This window comes from Corythoichthys intestinalis, chromosome 13 (genome assembly GCF_030265065.1).
Source record: "Corythoichthys intestinalis isolate RoL2023-P3 chromosome 13, ASM3026506v1, whole genome shotgun sequence".
Lineage (NCBI taxonomy): Eukaryota > Metazoa > Chordata > Actinopteri > Syngnathiformes > Syngnathidae > Corythoichthys > Corythoichthys intestinalis.
This window is the reverse complement of record NC_080407.1, coordinates 24,311,349-24,335,647: the sequence shown is the minus strand read 5'-3', so window position 1 is coordinate 24,335,647 and position 24,299 is coordinate 24,311,349. Positions and strand designations below refer to the sequence as shown.

Here is a 24,299-nt window from a genome sequence, read left to right as displayed (position 1 = left end):
CCGAACGATTCATTTGGGCGGGGAGGGAGATGAGGGGGGCGAACGATTTGTTGAACGATTCGTTTGAACGAATGTTTTTACTGAACGAACCGGAATGGATTCGTTTACTCAAGTGAACGAGAGATCCCGTCACTACCTGGCACCCCCAAGGGGGCCACTGTTATTTCAATGTGACCGGCATTGTCAGATTGAGCAAAGAGGAAGAAAGTGGGCGAGCGAGAGAGGGAGCGAGATCGGTGAGTTGGGAAAGTGCGCGGGTAGCGCGGAGTTGGCATCCCCCACGTTTTTGTTTTGGTCAATAAAAGTATCCATAAAGAGCCATCCGAAGCCTCTCGGTGTTTTTATGCACACCGCCGCCTTCCTGAGGAGGAAATCGGACGAACCGATGACAACGAGCCAAGTGAATCGCCGGTCACTCCTCACTACGGCGAGCAGTTGAAAACACCGCTAATTACCAAAAAGGGCAGAATTGGTAACACGTGAAAACGGCATAAAGCCAAAAAGCGGACCAGAATAGCCAGAGCCTGGAATTATTTCATGGAAAATATGGAGGGTGCCATTGTCTGTGTGTACTCTTTGCTAAACTGAGCTCGCATACCACGGTGGCATGTCGGCTATGAACGAACACTTGAAACGCCGTCACCCAAGTGTAATTTTCGAGGACAACAAGAAACAACAAGCTCACAGATTGTAAGTCCATACAACTTTGTCACGATTTTTTAAAAAAATGGAAGTTGCCTTTATGTGCGTCGTATCAACGTGGATTTTTATTTAATAAAATTATATATATATTTATATATTTTTTAATTATTATTAAATTTATTAGGATCATGGAAGCTCCCACTTGGGGAAAATATATACATATATCCTTTATATAAATAATATAATAACAATATATATATGGAAACAGCACTGGCCTGCTTACTGTAATCCATGACTGCACTAATGTGTGTTAATTTATATTATAAAGTATTATTGTGTGTGTATGTATATATATATATATATATATATATATATATATATATATATATATATATATATATGGCGGAAAACAAAGACAATACTGAAAAAGCAGTTTCTGCTCTTGCACTCCTCTTTCAAAGAAACTGCTGTATTTGAAGCCAAAACAACTGTTGTTTTTGATAGAACAACATGTCTATATGCTGCCATAGCAGATTCATGGTGCATGAAGCCCCCAAACTATTTTTAATTTGTCCGTTTTACTCTGAAAACCCCCGTTTACAGACGTCGCGCAACCGCTTTTGTTTCAACCCAGCCATAGAACAAAGGTAATTATATTTATTATTCAAAATGTCTGTCGTTTTTAGCATTGAATCATTAATTGATGTCTCATATTTCGTTTAAAAAAAAAAAAAAAACGACTCAAAAATTATTTACTCACATATTTTAAACTTTTAAACAAATTATGTCACAATGAACAAAATGGCGTCTGTAAAAAAGTCACTGATATCTACCTCATAACTATCGCTTAAGTGTATTTTTTTTGTTACTGTCGCATTTTCTCCGATGTTAGATGATAAACTGACCCAAACAAAAAAAAATTTGAAAAAAAACGTTGAAAAGGGTAAATATATGAAAAAGAAACTCGACCACTACTTGATTTCTGCGATTTCTGCATCGCGACCCTTGTTAAATTACCATGTTTCACCCATAAAATCCCCCAAAAATCCAGCTGTGGCCATTCACAGCTGTGTCTTGAGTCTTGACACTCAGTGATACATGCTACATGGAGTATTTGGATCGAAACAATGTAAGCACTTGATAATATCTCGTTAAAGTTATGGTGTCTGTAATTCTGCTCTCGCCTCCCGATGGAGTTTTGCTGTTTAAAAAACATTTAAAAAAAAAAAAAAAAAAAAAAGCCCTCCTGTTCAAAATTTTTATTCCCCCAGAAAATTGAGATTTTAAGCTTTCCAATGATGTATCACACATGCATATCGGATAATTTTGAAAGTTGGCTAAATTGGGGGTCTCAGAGCGGAACTTTAAATCACCTGAGTGTTTTCCGCCATATATATATATATATATATATATATATATATAGTATACTATAAAATTAATACTATATATTCAATTTTTCTTACTGTGAGTATGTGTGCCTTTCATTCAAAATAATTGTGGTAATATTTCAGTGTGCCCTCTACTTTATTTTCAGGTTAAAACAAACAAAAGTTGACACAGTTTTCCCCTCCCCCAAAAATGCGGAATGCCCACCAGAAAAAGCATCTGAACTCACACAAAGTATTCTGAAAATGGTTGTCCGGGACATTGCAATTCATTTTAACATTTAGAACAATATAGACAATGACATACCACAAAAAGAATAAGAATTGTTTTGACTCCTGTTAAAAAGGTGAAGTCACAGTGTTTCCGTCTACATTTTTTTTGCACTAGTTAATGCCAGCAGCATTTGACCTCATTGTTTGTGATTTATGAATTTTGATGTTTTTTCTTTGAAATATAAAGGCAACATCAAAGGTATGCAGATTTGGAAAAAATAGGCTTAGGTGTTAAAAAAAGTACAATACAAAAAAAAAAAAAATATATATATATATATATACATAAATGCACATATCACTACCCTGTTGCACACGTTGACTGTTTTTCTCTTTCTTTAGCACAGCGTGGGTTGCCATATAACCGCTCATTTACAACCCCCATTTGAGCAGTGTAATTGACCGCTTGTCGGGCAACTTGTGCAGCCTCGTATGCCACACGAAAAAAGCGGCCAGATCTGCCTCGTCGGTACCGGCGATACTTCGGGTATTGCAGAAAAGGCAGTCCCGTCTCATTTTCTGAATCTTAGAATCAATTTGGTAACGAAGTATCGGTTTCACCGAGTTTTGAGTTATAATTAGGCTTGTTCTAAACAAAGGGAAGAGGAGGCTAGGACAGAATAAAAAGTTGTTTATAATGAATGAAATTAACAAGCACAGTGAAGAACTAGCACTTTAAAATTCGAAGCAGAGTCGAGATTTTCATCGACGGGGGCAGGAATGATTAAAAGCTTAAACAATTTTAATCATCATTGTCCGATTTTACGAAAAAATATTAGGCCAAAATAAAGAAAAGAGGAATACGAGATTATAGTCGTACTGTTACTACGAGGAAAAAAAGTCGTCCTGTGACGTAGGGGTAATGTAGCTGAATAAGCAGCCACGTACTTTCTGTAGCGCTTTGCCGCCTCCACTTCAGTCAACGATAATGAAAGCATCTCGCGAGGCTGTGTTTAAGAATCAGTTTCCAAAATAAGGAAATCCGTTATCTTTTAGCTCATCTACATCAAATTATAATCAATGGAAGGTTTTTACTGATGCTTTGTCGGAGCTCCCAGCTAAGCTCCATTGCCCCTACATAATAATACGACTTTTATGTCTTGTAGCAAGGGTACAACTTTAATCTCGTAGTCATGTTTTCCCCCTCCCTTTATTTGGCCGCAATACTCTGTCCTAATATGTCACTGTCACTCAATAGTAGTAATTGTTACTTTTTAAATTATATGGAATCACCCCTCCCAAAAAAAACTAATATTTGTGAGCCAATCATAATTTTCCATATTTCCATATTTTCCATATTTCTGTAATTAGGTAGGATAAAGGATTTAGAATTTTTGTATTTTGGGGTCTACCGTTTCAAATATTAGCTGTAAAAAGTGTAGTTTGAAAGAGGGAGAGTATTGTATAAATAATGCCTCTTAACATGAGCGTTAAATCAGGTGAGCCAGTACTTTTGGCAATACTGTCGATCCGCATCATACAAGGATTGGACAAAGCACATGTAAGGCACCAATACTGCCAATCCTCAACAGGATTTAAGGAAACTCTACGGACTACAATTGACCTGCGTGCACAATGTGATGAAGGCAGCATGGATGACAGGCAAAACAGTCATTGGCCACTGCTTCTCACACCAATACACACGTGTCTCTTAATACGATACTTGTGAGCAAATGTTTTACCACAAACTGAACAGGAAAAAGGTTTTTCCCCAGTGTGGGTTCTTGTGAGTACTTTTAAGTGTTGAATTTGAGTGAATCCTTGACCACAAACTAAGCAGGAAAAGGGTTTTCGCCAGTGTGGGTCCTTATGTGTTCTTTTAAGGTCCTCCGATGACGGAATCCTTTACCGCAAACTGAGCAGGAAAAAGGTTTTTCGCCAGTGTGGGTTCTTGTGTGTTTTTTTAAGGTACTCTTAAGACCGAATCCTTGACCACAAACTGAACAGGAAAAAGGTTTTTCGCCAGTGTGGGTTCTTGTGTGTTCTTTTAAGGTAATCTTAAGACTGAATCCTTGACCACAAACTGAACAGGAAAAAGGTTTTTCGCCAGTGTGGGTTCTTGTGTGTTCTTTTAAGGTACTCTTAAGACTGAATCCTTGACCACAAACTGAACAGGAAAAAGGTTTTTCACCAGTGTGTGTTCTTGTGTGGACTTTTAAGTCGTACATTTGAGTGAATCCTCGACCACAAACTGAGCAAGAAAAAGGTTTTTCGCCAGTGTGTTTTCTTGTGTGGACTTTTAAGTTGTCATTTCGAGTGAATCGTTGACCACAAACTGAGCAGGAAAAAGGTTTTTCACCAGTGTGTGTTCTTGTGTGAACTTTTAAGTCGTACATTTGAGTGAATCCTCGACCACAAACTGAGCAAGAAAAAGGTTTTTCGCCAGTGTGGGTTCTTGTGTGTTCTTTTAAGGTACTCTTATGACTGAATCCTTGACCACAAACTGAACAGGAAAAAGGTTTTTCACCAGTGTGTGTTCTTGTGTGTACTTTTAAGTTGTAATTTCGAGCGAATTTTTGACCACAAACTGAGCAGGAAAAAGGTTTTTCGCCAGTGTGGGTGCTTGTGTGTACTTTTAAGGTACTCTTAAGACTGAATCCTTGACCACAAACTGAACAGGAAAAAGGTTTTTCACCAGTGTGGGTTCTTGTGTGTTCTTTTAAGGTACTCTTAAGACTGAATCCTTGACCACAAACTGAACAGGAAAAAGGTTTTTCACCAGTGTGTGTTCTTGTGTGGACTTTTAAGTTGTCATTTCGAGTGAATCGTTGACCACAAACTGAGCAGGAAAAAGGTTTTTCACCAGTGTGGGTTGTTGTGTGTGCTTCTAAGTTCCTCTTAAGACTGAATCCTTGACCACAAACTGAACAGGAAAAAGGTTTTTCACCAGTGTGTGTTCTTGTGTGTTCTTTTAAATTGTAATTTCGAGCGAATCTTTGACCACAAACTGAGCAGGAAAAAGGTTTTTCGCCAGTGTGGGTTATTGTGTGTTTTTTTAAGGTACTCTTAAGACTGAATCCTTGACCACAAACTGAACAGGAAAAAGGTTTTTCACCAATGTGAGTTCTTGTGTGTACTTTTAAGTCGTACATTTGAGTGAATCCTCGACCACAAACTGAGCAAGAAAAAGGTTTTTCGCCAGTGTGGCTCCTCATATGCATACGACAAGTATAGTTATAAGCATAGGTTTTTACATGGTGAGGTTTCTTATGACAGTCATCTTTGTAAGGTGAGTGTGACGTGGCACCATTTCCATCTGATGGTGCGATGAAAATGTGTGCTTGCGATCCTTCTGTTGAGCTGCTGCTTGGAGGCTCCGTCCCTCTGCTGGTCTCACTCGGACCATCCTCGCTATTCAAGGGCTCACCAGTCGACATGGTGATATCGTCCACGTCTTTAACGTTTGGCAGCTCTACCTCCTCCTGTTTGATTGGAAGTTGTACTTCTCTCTTTAGCTGTTGAGTGTCAGGACCAAGATATCTGCTGAAACCTGCAAGACACAAGAAGACAAATGATATATTTGATGGACCATCTATCCAGCTAGTAGAACGTGAGGTTAGACTGGCTCAGAGAGCGAGAGAGAAGAACCATAACAAAGATCTATTTGAAATATTTCATTATTATAATGACATAGCTCGCAGCGACAGTAGATGTACGTAAAATGCGTAACTAAGTACTTCTACGTTACCCTTCGTAATAATAGGGCTTTTTTTCTCATCGCAATAGTACGACTTACATGTCGTAGTCCTTTTTTCCTCTCTTTTATTTGGCCCTAACTTGGAATGAGCTCGACGACAAGCTAAAAGTGTTTTTTATTCGGTATTTATTTATATTTATTAGGTATTTTTTCACGTACTTAACTCCACGGATACGTGGCAATTATCTGTCTGCTCTGCTGGTGCTCTCTCTAATGCTGACAACAATATAAACATACCACAAAAAGAGAAAGTAAAAGGGAAGTCGGTGTTCTTTATCTGTTTGCATTCCGTTCTTCTGCACTAGTAATGCCAACAGCATTTGACCTCATTGTTTGTCATTTATGTGTTTATTTGTACTTTAAGAATTTAAGTGTTCCAAAATGTTTTGTGGATTAATAATTGGCAACAAAAAATTAATTGCAAGATAAGTAAAAATAAAAAATATAGACTAGTCGACTAATCGTTAAAGTCTGCAGACTAATCGGGAGAAAAACAATCGTTTGGGACTGCCCTAGATTGAAGTGAATTTTTGGGGGGATTGAAACAACTTTTTGATTGAAGTAACGTTTTAATTCAATCAAAAAACAAATTGCTTCAAACAAAACACAAAATCACTTCAATCAAAAAATCCAGGGCTCCAGACTGCCCCAAATGGGGGCATTTTGCGACTAAAATTAGAGCCTGAGCGAGTATTATTTTCATCTACCGTAGTTTCACGACCATAAGGCGCACCTAAAAGTCAAAAATTTTCTCCAAAATGGGCGGGGCGCCTAATAATGCGGTGCGCTCAATGTGTGTACCGAAGGCGGACGTGAGTGAAAGCAGCATGAGAACCATTAGAGGTGTGAATGGTGCTCGTTATAGGGGGTGGGCCACCATTAGGTACAGTATAAAATTGAGTTACGTGCGTTGGGCAAATCAACTTCTGTTTGAATCAAGACCCCCGAAAATGGCAACTCCGACGAAATGACACGCTTACGAAGATGAGATCTCGTTCATGTCTCATTTACATCTCTGAGAAGTGAATCAGTATCAATCGCGCAACGATTGAGACCAGAGTGGTTTTCTCGGTTTTCTCAAATTTGTCTCGTGAGAAATAAGTCTCGCAGTGAGCATTTCTTGGGAAGGTTTTGAGAAATAATTCCAGTGGCACGATTTCTCAATAATGTCTTACAGCTGTCTCCTTTAAAGATCTCACCAATAGACAACTATGAGATCTTGTGTTGATCTCAAAAGCGCCTCAATTTGAGCTCCCTTACTTGTACTCAGTATCTCAGTAATGTCTCAGGGAAAGATATGGATGAGCAAAGTCTTTTATTTCTTAAACTTGTCTCAAAGCTGCATCATTTCCTGGTCATGCCAAGCAGCCCTTAATAGACATATGCCAGTTACAAATAGTGCTCAATTTGAACTCCTTCCAGTTAGTAATAGCTCATTTCGAGGTCGAGATTATTTCATTGTAAAAGCAATCACATCTTAAAGAGCATACGACACCAGAAAAAAATTCTTAAATGGCATTATTATGTGAATTAGAATCATATTTTGAGACGATTCGACTATATACAACAATTTAGCAAAGCGCAGATGACGAGAAATTAGTCTTTTAATCTGCCGATTAGCCACGCCTACAATTATAGGGCTTTAGCGTCCCCAACAGGTGGATGACGTCAGCGGTAGACTAGGCTCATCGGTTTTACTATTCAGCCCATTGAGGGGGAATTGTTCAGAACGAGGAAAACGAGACGAAGAGAGCTGCAAAATGTCATTGTTTCAGTCTCTCTACTCCCAATATTTTTACAGGATATTCTTTTTATCCAAGTATTTTCCCCAATAGCTATATAAATGGCTTGAGAAGGACCAGTCAGCCCGTCGAGGGGGAACTATTCACAATGAGGAAAACGCGACGAAGAGAGTGGCAAAATGTCATTGTTTCTGTCTCTTTACTTCAATATTTTTACAGGATATTCTTTTTATCCAAGTATTTTTCCCCAATAGCTATATAAATGGCTTGAGAAGGACCAGTCAGCCCGTCGAGGGGGAACTATTCACAATGAGGAAAACGCGACGAAGAGAGCGGCAAAATGTAATTGTTTCTGTCTCTTTACTTCAATATTTTTACAGGATATTCTTTTTACCCAAGTACTTTCCCCAATTGCTAAATAAATGGCATGGTCATGACAAATAACTTGTGCTAAATGGAATATAAAATAATAAAAATCCATTTATTCAAGACGACATGGCAAAATTACTCCATAATGGTCAAAACAGTCGACTTTACCTTTACTGTCACACCTGCCGAACGATATTTTATGACACCTAAATCGGACGTATGTCATTTCCCTTCCCCGGCTTCGGAGAATGTAAACAGACCAGAAGGAGTGACAGCTAGCCGACATGCTAACCCGAACCGAGGGATGTTTCAAAGTCTTCGAAGTGGAAAATCACACATAACTAGCCTGGATTATTTGACATGACGACCCGGTTGTCGAGTTTCTTTGCGGATCGGCAAACCGCCCGGCGGAGAGCAATTTACAGTTCGTTCCCTGGAGGAGGGTGGCTGGAATTGTTGTGTAGCTAACGTGCTAACAGCTAACTGCTAATGAGCGTGAGGATAGCTTTTTACATGCCTATCAATGATCAAACGTAAGTAGTCCTTTATTTAAAGGAATTTTATAGTGTTTACTTTGTAATCACTGTATTCGTATTTGACATGATACAAAACAAGATGTTTACTCACTTCCTTGTAAGTCCAATGGTCCCACAGTAAATATCCACGGTGAATGGGAACCTTTTGAAACTCCAAAAAGGCGCATACGCCTCTCCCGCATACAGAATGATTTTTCTGCAGCCGTTTGGCTGGCGTGATGCAAAAAATAAAAGTATTAATCCGCAAAATCAGCTGAATCCTTCGTCCTCATACACAACAGTACACTGTAGCGTGAAGAGGACGTCTTCTACCGTACACGTCATAGCGCCCTCCTCCTCAATGCGAGACCGAAGCCGGAAGTCACTCATTTTCCTGGCGCGGGATTCAAAAACTAAATAAATATAGCGATCGCTTCCACACACATACAAGCGGTCCATATCATTCAGGAGCATAAAATACCGCGTGTATTATGAAATAAACATGCTTTTTCGTGTCACAAGCACTTTAATCTCGTGCAAAATTCTGAGAAAATAATATAATCAAGCAAATAATTTAATATATCTGGTTCATTTACACAAAGTAGAATGAACGACTTGCTAGTCGTACTTTCTAATGGAAAACTGATAATATATTATGATACCTGAGTTTCCAAAGTGAGACAACCTTCAAACTTTAAAAATGGCGGAAAAACGAAAAAGACTGGTGTTATTATTATTTTTTTTTTAACAGTCAATATGCCCGTATTTATGACGCCTGCCTGATAACGCAGTGACAGTTCTAAAATTCTACTTTATCTAGTTTATTGATAATTACAAACAAAAACTTGCATTGAGACTCCTCTTCTTGTTGTGGTAATTTAATCAATAGGTAACACAGTTTTGCCCACGCAACAAACACAAGTCTGCCGTTTTTTTCCCCTTCATTTGTCCTTTTTCCCACGACAACAAAAGCACACGAACAAGGACGCGATCGTACCAATTAGCAAGTGGCAACGTTCATATTTCCTAGAGCACTTGAAAGCAACATTATACCGGCACCAAGTGAATTACATTTTAAAACAAGATATTAGGCAGTTAAAGTCTAAAATCAATCAAACAACAAACACGGATATCGTAAAAATAATACAATACTAAGAATATTTTATTTAAAAACAAAATAACGCGTGTTGAATGGAATGATTGCCAAGATAGTATGGCAGCAGGTGGCAGTAATTGCAAGATGCCATGAAGAAGAACGTGACCATCACAGCTGCACTGTGACGAGCGGAAAGTTACGGTCACGGGAAAATACAACAAAAGTGTCCTTCTGGCCACCACTGAAGCACTTTTCGACATCACCACGCTGAGAGAGACTTGGGTAGGTGAGCGCCTTATCAATTATTTTGTGAATAAGAGTTAACTAACGAAATTCTGTGGGCCTAAGGCGAACTATTTTACCATATACTGTATCTATCATTGGCTAACGGCTAACGCCAAACTCCTTGCTAATCACGGGACTATGTTTTCTCTTCATCGCCAGAAAAATGCTAACAAAACCTATGAAATAATAGTATTGAACACACGTTTGCATGACTTTTCATTTCGAGGTAATGCTAAGAAATTGCTAATGTCGGTGTTAATGGTGCATATTTAACCACGGCTAATAACTTGATATTTGGTTGGTTATGCATGAAAAGATAAAATTAAAGAATGATTTAGTTGAGAGCCCTCCAAGGACTCTACAGATGAGACTACCCCTCCTTTTAATGCTCGTGACCACAGGTGCCAAACTGATTCCAGAAAGGGCCAAGTGGGTGCAGGTTTGCTTTCCAACCAATCAAGGGTGCGGTATCGGTTGGAACAAAATCCAGCACCCACTTGGCCCTTTCTGGAATCGGTTTAACACCTGTTTAGACAAACTATTTCAACATTTCATATTTTCCTCTCGGTCCTGAAACAGAATGTCTCAATTGCTTTTTTTTTTTTTTTTTTTTTATTTTTTTACTCAGTCATGCCCCCCCACCACCAATGCATGAGGGAATGAGGTTAAATACTGTTTACATTAGACTTATTGATTCAATATTTATTTGATCATCTACAGGATGGAGAATAAAAATCCATCAAGAAAGACAACGGACACAGAGAAAATTAAGGACATGCAGTGCTACACAAATCCCTCAAAAGAGGAACCCGGTAAGTATATAGAGTTTCCATTGTGCACAGTTGGATCATTTCAGGCTGAAAGGCCTGTAAAGCGGCCACTCAAATAGTTATTGTTCATTACTCGTCTGTTGTACATGAATCAATCGTCTTGAAACGTGGTTGCTCGTTTATTTCTTTTTGTTTTTTATTTTATTTTTTACTATTTACTTTTAATCGTCTTTTGTTTTTTCGTATCTATGCTGATTTAATAATTGTGGGTTTATTTTTGCCTCTAAGTAGGTTTACAATTTACCCATGCACGCTCTATGAGTTGCAGCCTTCAGCCTATGGTCCAAATTACCTCTAAAACACCAGGGTAAATTGCTTTGCCCAAATATAAATTGTTCAACATCTTTTTTTCCTCATTCTCTCTTAGGGTATTTTGCATTTGTCAGATGGGAGGATGGTTATTCCGGCAACATCTTTACAGAGCTACCATTTTGAAAAGGGATGAGGCTCCAGTACAGCTGCAAGATCTTCGATCAGGAGATACCGTTTTAGCAAAATGGTCAGATGGTAAGCTCTACAAGGCAACTATTGAATATATTTCGTGGGAAGAGGAGGCCCAACTTGACATGAGTCTGTTTTAAATGCCTCAACAGGTGCTGAACCATCATTTGCCCTTGCATGTTCCTATTTGATGCACTTTTTGATCACTTTTTCCTTATTAAAGAGTGTCAACATGCAATCCCTTTCGGTCGTCCTGGCATCAACGCCTCAGAAAAGGGGGTCCTTGACCAGAAAAAAGTCACAGGAATCATGTGTAAGTTTTCTCAAAATTATTTTGTCCTTTTAAACTCGTGTGTAGTTGTTGTGGTGGATGCGCTCCATCAGTCAAATTACTCATGCAAGATATTATTTTTGTTTTACAGCTTATGTCGTGAGATTTTCGAATTTGCCTGGGAATTTGCCTGACTGTGATCATATGGAGGACACAAACTAAAAAAAGCCTTTGCATATAAATGCAGAGCAAGAGCCATTACGTAGGAGTGCTGTATCTCCAAATTCTCTCCAGTTGAGGTTTACCTACAGGTAGTCCCCGATTTACGAACAAGTTCCGTTCCTGTGTTGGCGCCATCGCTCCGGTGTTCTGCCAAAATCTACATCGGTGAAATGTCTACTTGAGTCGAATTTGACACCCAAAGTAGTACCGTGCGCGCTCAACATTTTTGTTTAGATGCATACATGCAGAACGTACTAACAAATGCCTTAAGAAAATACCTAAATGTCGGTATATTAAATACAGTTTAAATGCGCTACGTGACTTATCTGGTCAACTGCTTTAAAGCTAACACAAAAAAATGGTTAAAAGTATGAGAGGGTAATACATGCAAAAAGTACTTTTGAGGCCATGAAAAGGTACTAACTAAACTCAATAAAAACAAAAATAGTGAGTACTAGCCGATTTGCGAATGGTTGCGCAAGAGCGCTGAGGACACAAGATTTCCACATAAGTCGGCATGAACCCTTTAAGTACCTCAAAACACCTTCTAAAAAATATCCCAAAACACAGATTATACGTCCCTGTACTTTCCTCGCCTAGATGTTGGAGCTAAGTTCTAGCTAGACAGTGAGTTCGATGAGACGTCCGTGTGGTTTGCTGACTTTATTCATCTTTTCATTACATCAACACTTTCAGAATGAAATTAAAATAAGATTAAATTTAATCAGTCTCACCTTTATAACAGCAATTCACATTTGCGTTTACAAGTAGCTGCTGATACAGCAATAACAAATGATTAGCATGTATCAGTTAGCATCCGCACATCATCAAAAACAAAACAATTGCACCCCAAGTATTCAACCGCAATTGAAAACTCATAATAAGCAGTACAAAAGGGGTTATATACAGCTGTCGCCTGCGGGTGCTTCACAAGCAACAAATGTGCGCGCAGCTTGTCACTTTTGTCACTCAGCTGCTGCGTGTGCGGGGTGAGCTGGCACATCTTTACATATGCTCGCTTCTTGTTCTATGCTTCCTGCGCCAAAATATAAGTATGCATGCATCACAAAAAAGTCAACATTGAAAACCAAAAAACAAGACGCAGACGTTGTAAAGTCGAAAACGATAAGTCATGTCCGTTGTAACCTGGGGACTACCTGTATTTCATTCCAAACACATTTTAACCCTTTCAGTGTCATTTAAGTGTCCAATCTTTTAGCTGTTTTTATTTTTCGTCTGTGAATTTCAATCTGTCACTAGTAAACATCCACTCCATTTTAACTAGAAGGGTGACCGTGAATTCGTTCATTCGCTGCCAGCGCTTCCAGTTCAGATGGAGAGAAGGTTTAAGCACTGTCAATGGCAGCCGACAGTTTTAAAGCAACACTTGGTAACTTTTCAGTTTTAGTAGATTTTAGTGACGCGGTTGGACAAAAGCTGTAGTGCTTTGCCTTAACGACGACCTCGTTTCCCATGAGGACAAGCGCACACCCGAATAGTGTCGTAAAATCACAATGGTCACCTGCAGCTGGATAAAACATGTTTCCAGCGGCTGTGTGAAGGATGAAAAGTATTAAGGTAATTAATCAGTGTGGCCCACCCCACCCGAACTCATCGTTCTGTAATTCCTGGTAGCAGCCCTTTCTTTTCAGACAAACTTTTTATCTCGCTGCTCTGCCGTCTTTGCAGAATGCGTGCAAAGCGTAGCATCGACTTCCATATTTATAATGAATGGGGAAAGTCAATTAGTGACGGTGAAAGCGATACAGACCCCTTCAAGATCTAAGAGGTGGCATTCACCTAGTCAGTTGACATGATCAAAAATGTTATGAAAATATTTTATAAAGTTTGAAAACTTACCTAGTGTTGCTTTAATGAATTTATGAAGTAATTGTGAGCTGTTCTAAATTATTTAAATAAAGCTTTCACACAGTTGAAATGGCCTTTTTTCAAGTGTTTTTGTTCTTACACATTATATTGTATTTTGTTGTTATTTTTAAAAAAATGCAAAAACTTTGTAATACTAAACATTACTTTTCATTGAGTTATTCTTAATTTATCATTCATATTAAATTACATTCTAAATGTTCTCTCACATGCCTCAAATATGGCTCTGATAACCCAAATTCTAAGACCTTTAAGAGAATCAAGTGAGACATAGATGAGATCTTTTTTAAGGTTCATATGTCTCGGATATATCTCATATAAGTCTCATTCCATTCTCTTAAATTCCACTGCAAAGAAACCAAGACATGATTGAGACAATTTTGAGAACTCGTATATTTCTTTTACTTCTCAAATATTGCTCATCTGGTTTGCTCGAATCGATCTCCTTTGTCTCAATGACGTCTTTGCTCATTTAGACTCATTCCTTGCTCCCAAGGGTACCCTTAGGAGCACAAATTCAGAAACAAATAAGCAGAGAGTGAGATAAATTTGAGACGCTAAAATTCGTCTCACAAGACGAGATTAAGCAACAGATGAGCAACAAATTTTTGCTATGGGATGGATGACGAATGGCGAACACAGTTTTATAAAGACTGGAAGGCAACGCCGGGCAATTTACGCCACAATTTGCGAATGGATTGTGGATGCTTGGTCTAATGTGTCGGCTTGCACTGTTGTTCGAGCTTTCGCCAAAGTCGGCATTATTTCCGAGGAGGAGCCTCATGGCAACGAGACTGACTCAGACAACGAGGGGGAACCTGGTGTGTTTGATGGAGACCTAGCCCAGCTGGTCATGTCAGATCCCCTTTGTGGATTGACATAAAATGTGAATACTTATTAAAATTCTTTAATAAAGTACAATCGAACTCAGTTTTGTTTCGCTGCCTTTTTTTAATATGTTTGTGTGTATGCTAGCGTGCAAGCTAGCGTGAATGTTACTGTATGTTTTAGCGTGAGTGCATGCATGCACGCCCACGCGCCCAATAATCCGCACAAGAATTAGAATGCACCCTTTAATACGGTGTGCCGTATGGTCGTGAAAATACGGTACTCGCACTCCTTCACAGTTAAATCGACTAGTTCGCTGTAATGTAACGAGCTGGTTTGCCAAGGGAAAATACAACAAAAGAAAAGGACTTCCAGGCCACTTCCAGGGGAGAGCGAGACTTACTAAACGGCCGCTCTGAGAGGCACCATCTTCCAAATGTTTTCTCAAGATTTATTTCTTTCGCAACTCTGCGACTACTTATAAAAGCAGCGTGTGATCACGCTCTCCCTCCCGTATTATGCATTCAAATGAGTTTACGAAAGAAACAGCTCTTTTTAGAATATGTTGGGTGTTTTGGCTCTCTTGGCCAAAAAGGTTCCTGACCTCTGACTTCAACCCATGACTATCTTTAGATTCCGCATTTATAAAACTTTTTCATATTTATTTATATTATTTTCTGTCATGAATGGGACACTCCGCATCCATGTTAGAACTAGGGCTCCCGAAATGAAAAAAATCCCATGTTAAAAGAGAATAGGCACGTGCCTGTACGAGATTGTGACAGTATGATAACCTTAAGCAAAAATAGGCATGGCAAGAACTGGGCACCATTTATAATCACAACTGGAGACAGAATGGCGGACAAGACTTCTGCATTGTAAAGTCAGATGCGTCGTTACCCCGGGACTACCTGTAGTCAAGTCGATGCCATGGCGCAAACCTTACCATGAGTACATTGCACCACGACTAAGCAAAGCCACTACCAGTATATTAGACTGAAAGACATTTCCGCACTAATGAGGAGGTACCGAATTTGATTTCTGCCTCACCTGAAGAAAAAAAACAAAAAAACCTTAAAATGACCTTGAATGGGTCCGGACTCTTCCTCCTCCTTGATGCGTGCAGACTCTTGGTCCTCAGGACAATGGGCTTGGCTGACATACAGATCTGCAAGACCACAAACACATGGGCCAAATCTTATTTCATTTGCAAACTTGTGTCCCCAAAGTTGTTTTCTGCTAGAGAAAATCCACCCTTGCCAATTTTTTGTTTATTCATGTTTTGTTGTCATCCAATCCAATTCAAATTAATTCAATGGGCTTGGCATTAGAGCGACTAGTTGACGGAGTCGACATCATCGATGACGTAAATGTGCTGAAGAGCACACCATCCTTTCGACTGTTAATAAAGGGTTAAAAAATATATGCGTGGAAAGTTGAGAATGGCCGACGCTCGGGATTCAAGCGGGGAAAGCGGCACAAAGCCAATAAAAGCACACCAGAGTGACCAAAGCATGGACTTATTTCAACGAATCAATGAGGGTACACTGTACACCCAGCTTGTATACCACAGAAGCACATCGGCCGTAAATAAACACCTGAATCGCCGTCACCTAGGTATAATTTTGGGAGATGACAGAACACTTTTTTTAAAAATTAAAGTTGCCTTTATGTGGCTCGTACGACAGGGTATTAGGGGCTAATGTCGGGCTCATGACCTGAATAAGCAGCTAAGTACTTTACGTAGGGCGTTGCCGCCTCTGGCAAAATCAACAATATTGAAAGTATCCTGTGTTTTTAGAATCGGTTTTACAAATAAGGAAATCCTTATTATTTTGCTTCATCTACATCGAATTATATTCAATAGAATTTATAATAATGCTTCATCGTAGCTCTGAGGGAAGGTACATGTATATTAAGTACGTACCGTACATTAGCCCTGTGTAATAATGCAACTTTTTTTTACTTTAATGTCATTCTTTTTTTGGAAAATTATTTGGCCCCAAAATGTAGCACCGTATCATTCCACATCATTAGGTTATTTTTCACGTACTTCACTCCAGTGGAACGTGACATTTATCTACTCTGCTTATGCTCACTCTATTGCTGAGAACAATATAGACAATACACAAAAAGATAAGTAATAATTGTTTTGACTCCTGTAGGAAAAGTGAAGTCACAGTGTTCTGAAACTGTTTCCATTCCATTCTTTTGCACTAGTTGATGCCATCCGCATTTGACCTCATTGTTTTTTTTGTGATGTTATTTGTACTTCGATAATGAATTTAAGCATTCAAAAATGTTTTTGTGAATTCATGATCGTCAACAAAAATTAATTGCAAGATTAGTTAATTAAAAAAAAAAAAAGTTCATAAGAAAATTATTAGAGTAGTCGAGTAATCGTTAAAAAAGTCTGTAGACTAATCGGGAGAAAAATAATCATTTGCGACAGCCCGACTTGACATGACATTCAAATCAGGATGACATCAACAAAAACAGTCTCATAAAATACATGAAAAATAAATAAAAGCATAATAGAGCCCAAGTCATATATTGTGTATATGCGCAGGGCAGCAATTGAATGGCTTTTACGTTCTGAAATGAATGCTGAAAACATAACAAAATGTCAGATCCGACACCGTTTCCATTTTAAAGAGTGTGAAAAAAAATCTGAACAGGGTTCTAAACTCTAAATCATTGAGCCTCACGATGCAACAACTAATCGATGAATAAATCTGTTGCAGGGTTCTTGCACTATTTTAAAAGTCAAATTGAATTGTTAAGACCTGCAAAATATAAGACTAAAACATGTGGCAACAATTTGTGAACAACAATCTGTCATTGATGAAACTGGATTAGACAAATACAACAACAAATCGTCTGCATAAAGAGATAGTTTATGGGTGACGTCGTTCCTCGCAATGCCCACTATTCGTGTTTCTTCACATAGCCATATAGCCAGTGGTTCCACAGCTAGGGTAAACAGAAGGGGAGAGAGGGGGCAACCCTGCCTGGTGCCCCGCTGGAGGGAAAATGAAACTGACCGTACCCCGTTTGTAAGAACCTAAGCAGTAGGAGACCGATAGAGCAATTTGATCCATTTAATAAAATCATCACTAAAACCAAATTTTGCTAGAGTGTAAAACAAATACTTCCATTCCACCATATCAAATACTTTTTCCGCGTCTAACGAGATCACCACTTCAGGTACGTCACAGCTAGGAGATCCGATAATGTTAATAAGTCTCCTGGTGTTAAACGATGAAACTCGACCGGCCGTAAAACCTGTCTGGTCGGCAGCGATGAGAATAGGAAGGGCTTGCTGTAGCGGGGTCCCCCCAGGATTGATAAATCTAAATTCAAGACTTTTAAGACCTTTTTTAATGCCATTTCAACTGAAAATTACTATTTTTCTCGCACCCATTATTTAGATCATATTGAATCATATTAATTAAATAAAGCACTGAACATCAAATTTAACCTCAATTACTAAGTGTGTTTGACAAAAGAATGCACATATATTGAAGATACAATTAAAACACATTTAAACTAACATTATAAAGTCTGTCAGAATTTTTTAAACACACACACGCACACAATAATTATGGACAAAAAGAGGAGGAGGACAGGACTCCATCCAGCCATCTTCTGTAACAGGCTTGCCGCTAGTGCACCTGCCAAGACCCCAGTGAACACGGCTAACTCTCGAGTTAATACTGCGAAATTCACATTCATTTGAAAGGCAAACCGAAATGTTTAAGCAGGTCCACTGCCTTCGCATGACCCATAATCTGCAACCTAAAGTATCTGGATGTAACTTGAGCCCCTATCACATACTCCAAAACAATGGTAATATCGCGGGACTTAACCGTGCAGCAGTTGTGTGTGAAAACAATTTCCCGTGTCGACTGACCTGGGAAGCAGTGTGCGTGAAAGCAGGCGTTAAATTCCCGGGTCACAGCAGATGGCTGATGACTTAAATATCATAGCGGCGGCCGATGTAACTTCCTCCCTCTTCGCAGTAAGAGGAAAAGCGGTAAACAAACATCGCAATTATAAACATAGCAAGCTGGAAACAGCTAAATTAAACTGAAAACATGACCAAAATTAAATGTCAATTATTAAGTCGGGCTGGGCCAGGGTTCTTTCTCGCTAACTTTTGAAATAACTATATATTAACGATGTATGAATTAGAGCTGAAACGAATACTCGAGCAACTCGAGTAACTCGAGTTTAAAAACTGATCCGAGTAATTTTATTCACCTCGAGTAATCGTTTATTTTGACAGCTCTAAGCATCACGTTTCGCTCGGACTACTTTTAATGCGGGACAACGCGCTGACGTCACGTGCGTAGAGGAAGAAGCAATAAAAAAATATAAAAAACATTTCCGCAGCCGACAGCCGCTCCAAACTACGCCGACGTTGCTAAAAACTAGCCCGCGTGATATTAAGTTGGTAGCAGGTAGCATCTGAGGAGTCTCATAGAGATCACATGTATGTTGAACTAGATGCAATATGATAGACTCGGCCGCGTCTGGGCAGCGTTAATAAACAGCGGCCATCTTAAAGCAGTAGAGCGCTAAGCGCTAATAAAGAGCGCTAAGCGCTAAAAAATAAGATTAACGTTACTGTCTGAGTCACTAGCTCACGCAACGTTAGCCCTGCGGAGGGCTAGGTTTCTATTAATTATGACCACTTTCGATGCGTGGCTAACATGTCTTACATACAGGCTTTAACATAACATAGCTTTGTGGAGTGATAACGGTGTAAAATAAAAACTCAATAATGCTAACTATCAATTTTAGCTTAGTAGTCATTGCTGGATAAAACACCAAGTAGCACTGGTCCCTAATGTGCTCCAATACAGCCTGTATCATACATTTATCTTGAACACTGCAAAAACACAAAATCCTATCAGGACTTACAGTTTAGAGTAGCGTAAAACTTAACTAGAACTTAAAAATGGCTTGACACAAATAGAAATTCAATTGAAACAGGTGGGAAAAAATCCTAACTTTTAAGTGATGTGTGTTATCAAGCGTAATGGCATTTTTAGGTATAAATATATATATATTTTAATAAGATCTAAAGGTTTTTTTGAGTGAAAGCAGTGAATTTGTCTTTTTTTTTAATTCTAGTTACATCTGAGATGCAATTGTTGGCTGTTTTCAACAATATACATCGAAAATAAAGACATTGATTGACTGAAAATGGTTCAAGATTAGATGAAATGTCTTGTTTTCTCATGTATATTTATAATTGCTCTTCACCTAAAAATATATTTGTTTTATCCGATTACTCGATTAATCGATAGAATTTTCAGTCGATTACTCGATTACTAAAATATTCGATAGCTGCAGCCCTAGTATGAATGATAAACTAAGGAATACTTGGAATACTAAACATTAAGAAAATGTGCGGTTTTTTTCTGCCGACTGAGAATTCGTTATAAAAGACGGGCTTTTATGCAGACATCGTCACAAATGTTATCACACAAAACGCGGGTTGGGCTTTAATACCTGCGGACCAGTTCGGGTCGGGCTGGACTTTTTAGGCCCGATTTTACTTCTATCTTAAAGTCTTGATGAGCTTAAATTGGCTGCAGTTATGAAGTCGGGAATGCTCCCTCCGCAAGAAAACACTATTTGAGCAACATTATGTTTAATAAACTTTTCCAGCGTTATTTCATTGTGTAAATGCATTTATAATATTCACAAAAATATGTAGACTATTTAAACATTAAGAAAATGTGCATATTTTTTTTTCTGACGACTGAAAATTCGTTACAAAAGACAGTTAAGACATCGGGAACGCTCCCTCTGGAACAAAATGCAATATGACCAACATTGTGACAGCCGATGCCGACCAAAAATGACGTAATATCCGAAACAGATCACCAATGGACTCATTTGAAGTATATGAATGGTGGTCTGTTTTGGTGTTCAGAATCCACAATACTTCTCCCTGCAGGGTTTTCGTTCCACCGACAAACGGACGCATTTCCGATGCAGAGGTGGATGGATTCTCCGTTTTGCCGGTTGTGGTGGTTTGGCACGCACGAGTTCCATTTCGATTTATAGTGTAGTGCATCGTAAAAATTCTATGCGTCATTTTCGTTATGGATTTTAAAAAACAACAACTTTGTCAAGGATATAATTTAGGTTGCACTGAGATGTTCTTGAAAATTAATACCACGGTGAAAAAATTCCAGACTTACAAAAGCTAATTTAATACTTTGAATACCTTTAATAATGGAAAAGTAAATTCAATGCTTTTTTAATACTTTTAATAACCCACGGGTCCCCTGTGTAGACTCATCGCAAGGATCTTCTGATCAACGTTGAAAAGGCTAATGGGCCTATAACTACCACATTCAATGAGGTCCTTTTCCTTCTTTAATAAAAGAGAAATGTTGGCCTCATAGAAAGTTGAGGGTAGTCTGCCAAGAAAAAAGGCATCATTGAGGACGTTAACTAGGTGTGGACAGATTGCATCTGAGTAGGTTTTATAAAATTCCACGCCAAATCCGTCTGGCCCCGGTGATCTGCCGTTCTGTAGATGACTAAGTGCTTCCTGCACTTCCGATAGCAAAAACTGTTTGAATTCTGAGTTTTTCAACAGAAAGTATGAGAGTTTCCATTGAGTGAGTTTATAATTGGGAAAATGTATATCCAGTGCAACAGGTGAGCGATCTGAAACAACTATGCTATGATATTCACTCTGAATTACCCATTCCAAAAATCTATTATCTATTAAAAAAAGTCAATTCTTGAATAAGTATGATGGACATGGGAGGAAAATGAAAAAACTTTGCTGGATTGATTAAGATGTCTCCAAGGGTCGCTGATTCCCAACTGATCCGCAAAAGCTCTTTGTGTATTAGCAGAGTTAGATAGAGTGAAGGATTTGGATGAAGACCTGTCCAAAACCGGATCCTGAATTAGGTTGAAATCACCACCTATAACAGGGTAGCAAGATTCTATATCAGGCAAGGAGGAAAACAGATGTGCAATAAACTGGGCATCATCCCATACTGGGGCATAAACACTCACTAAGACTACCGGGATATCAAATAACCTGCCCGAAACAGCGACAAATCGACCATTTGGATCTTCAATGGATTTTGATGGCTCAAAGGGTATATTTTTGCCTATGATAATGGCTGCACCTCTTGACCTCGCCGAAAACTTTGAGTGATACACATGTTTCATCCAGGGTTTCTTAAGACAAGCAACTTCAGATGTTTTAAGATGAGTTTCTCGAATAAAATAATATCACCATTCAGCTGTTTTAGATGTGAAAGGACTTTGCCCCTTTTAATTGTATCGTTAACTCCTGTAACGTTCCAAGACACAAACCTGCAGCCTTTACTTTTGTGTGTAGGAAGGATGGACATACTAATGTGTTATAAAAGTAAGCATAGCAACAGTGCCCTGCACAATTGGGAAAGGAAGGAAAAAAGGCACAAAACTAATGAAAAAACAAACAACAAAACAAAAACAAGAACAAAAATATAACTACCACAACAATCTTCAAACATACATCTATATAGCCTCCAGTTTCTACCATACCTATGAATTCCCATACCAATGTCGCTCCCACCGGACGTGACAATAACCCAGCCTCTCAACACAGGATACCCCCTCAGTGAGAATTTTAGCAGAAATGTACAAATCCCCCCATCCTTTTTTTTCCTTTGTTCTTTTTTGAATAATAAGAAAAGTAAAGGCAAGCAATTATAAATAAATAATCATAGCAATAATTCTTAAAACAAAACAACAACAAATTAATTAATGATATTAATAATAGTTAATAAATGATTACATCCCACCTAACAAAAGCCCCTAAACAAAAAAGAAAAGAGGGGGAGGGATGTGGCACCAATAAATAACACAAAAAACTGATGAGAGAATCCGTTTGGCTCCTTTGCAATTAAGAGGATTAAGAAAAGAGGGGAAAATAAGTAATAAAGCGTAAAGAAATACGCACGAAAACAAAAAAGTGATACTAAACAGAAACAAGTCCACCAATGTTGAATTGTCCGCAAAATTACACTAATCAACGAGAACACTCTATAGCCACTTCCCACAGGGTGTGTCAATAATAATAAATAAATAATAATAAGAAAAAATAAAGAGTGTAAATAACTGTTAGTGGTTAACGACATAGTTAGCAGGTTGCTAGCCACAGTACAATTAAAGCACACCCCTAGTAGTCCAAGCTTAACAAAACAAAGGCCGTTCAGGCGAAATGAGAAATAAAATAAAAATTTAGGCAGAAGACAGAGTGCAGAAAGGAGGTAGCCTCCTCGAGAGAGGAAAATCGTAGTCTGTTACCGTCTTTCTTGGTAATCTGGAGCTTCGCCGGATAGAGCAGAGCCGGTAAAGCATGCTGGTCTGGCAGAACACCGGTCCAATTCCGGCGTGCACCAAAAATTTCCTTGAGTGACTCTGCGAAGAAATCTGTGGGTCTTGGACCTTCCACCGACTCTGGCAGACCGATGATCCGGATATTATTTCGCCGGCTTCGCCCCTCCAGGTCTGCATTCCGAGCTTTAAGTTTCATACAGGTATCAGCTAGCGAAGCGCACGAAACTTCAAGCGTGTGGATGCGCTCCTCAGCTATGCCAAAATTAGTCTCGAGGTTCGTAAGTCGCTCGCCAAAGTCACTCACAGTGCTCTGTAAAGAGTCCAACTTGACTTCGAGGGAGGAAAACGCGGATTTCAGTTCCGCCGAAATCGCAGCAGCGACTGATTGACGATGTTCCTCAAGCAAGCTAGTCAGAGCCGACATGCTAATGTGGCTAGCGGAGGAAGGATCCTCCTTCCTGGCGTCTTTATCTCTCGCCTGTCTGGTCCCAGATGCCATCAGTTTAGTCAGAAAATGAGGGCGACTGAATGCTCTGAGTTTGAGCCGGCACGGGTTACAAAAAGTTATTGAAATGTCGGGTCAGAGCGGGAGCGTTCAAACCTACGTCCCTACTCCATTTGCCTCTCCACCGGAAGTCAGCCAACAAATTCATTGGGGGAAGCCGTGGCCAGGTCTTGCCACCCCCTGGTGGCAGCATTATTCCACATCGCACAAAATATAGAGCCTACCCACCGACGTCATAAAACCACGTGCTCGCTGTATGGTTCCGCCCACTTGTCCGTCATTTTGTCTCTGTATTAGCATTGGTTTCAATTGATCGAGGAATTTAAAATGCATTTCATGGAAGACCCGGTGCTTTCTGATGCCGTAAACTCACTGGATGTGTTGCATAAAAGGCGTTATGTGGAAAAGCTTCGTTCTATACAGTCGCCAGATCCATATTTGATGCCTAAATCGATGATTTTTGACCGGCTGCCTTCACCGTCTCTGCCTGACCCTGATATTTACAACTATCTTGTCCACACAAAATCAGCCTATTATCATGAAAGTTTGAAAAACTTTAAGAGCTTGGAGGCTTATAAATGCTACGTTGCTGGTTGGGTGAAACAGGTCCTCGTACACGAAAATTCGGCAGGAATCTTGTGCTCGGAAGGTGAGTTACGAAATTTTCAATTCAAAATCTTTTGTTCTTGCTAACATCCACTGTCAAGTCTAATGTATTTCATGTCATTTGTCAATGGAGCTAGGGCTTTTAATGTTTATATGGTTTAGCGATAGCACTCTCACTACATACATACGTGTATGTTGTCGGCGATTAGCCTAGCAATGATCTTAATTGTGGTTGTCAGCCCAAAACCCTCTAAATATATATTAAATGCATCTTACCAGATATAAAATGACTACTACATAATCTGTGGTAATCGTTTGGAGCCCAGTTTTCTCGTCGA

General features: G+C 39.1%; 1 protein-coding gene across 1 annotated transcript; it reads right to left on the bottom strand.

Annotated features, from left to right (window-relative positions):
• Positions 1-1,357: 1,357 nt before the first annotated feature.
• LOC130927762 (oocyte zinc finger protein XlCOF6-like) lies at positions 1,358-23,468 on the bottom strand. The gene is made up of 3 exons (XM_057853764.1): positions 22,818-23,468; positions 15,565-15,648; positions 1,358-5,787 (listed from the first exon to the last, which is right to left on the bottom strand). Exons 1-3 carry the CDS (start codon positions 23,347-23,349, stop codon positions 4,070-4,072), a joined length of 2,334 nt encoding a protein of 777 aa, XP_057709747.1. The 5' UTR covers positions 23,350-23,468; the 3' UTR covers positions 1,358-4,069.
• Between the last annotated feature and the right edge of the window lie 831 nt (positions 23,469-24,299).

Coding starts and splice junctions, on each gene's coding strand:
- LOC130927762 (XM_057853764.1), bottom strand. CDS start 23,349: ATGGCATCTGGGACCAGACAGGCGAGAGATAAAGACGCCAGGAAGGAG. Junction 15,649..22,817: donor CCAGATTACCAAGAAAGACG/GTAACAGACTAC, acceptor GTGGTCTTGCAG/ATCTGTATGTCAGCCAAGCC. Junction 5,788..15,564: donor AGAGTCCGGACCCATTCAAG/GTCATTTTAAGG, acceptor TGTGTCTTGCAG/GTTTCAGCAGATATCTTGGT.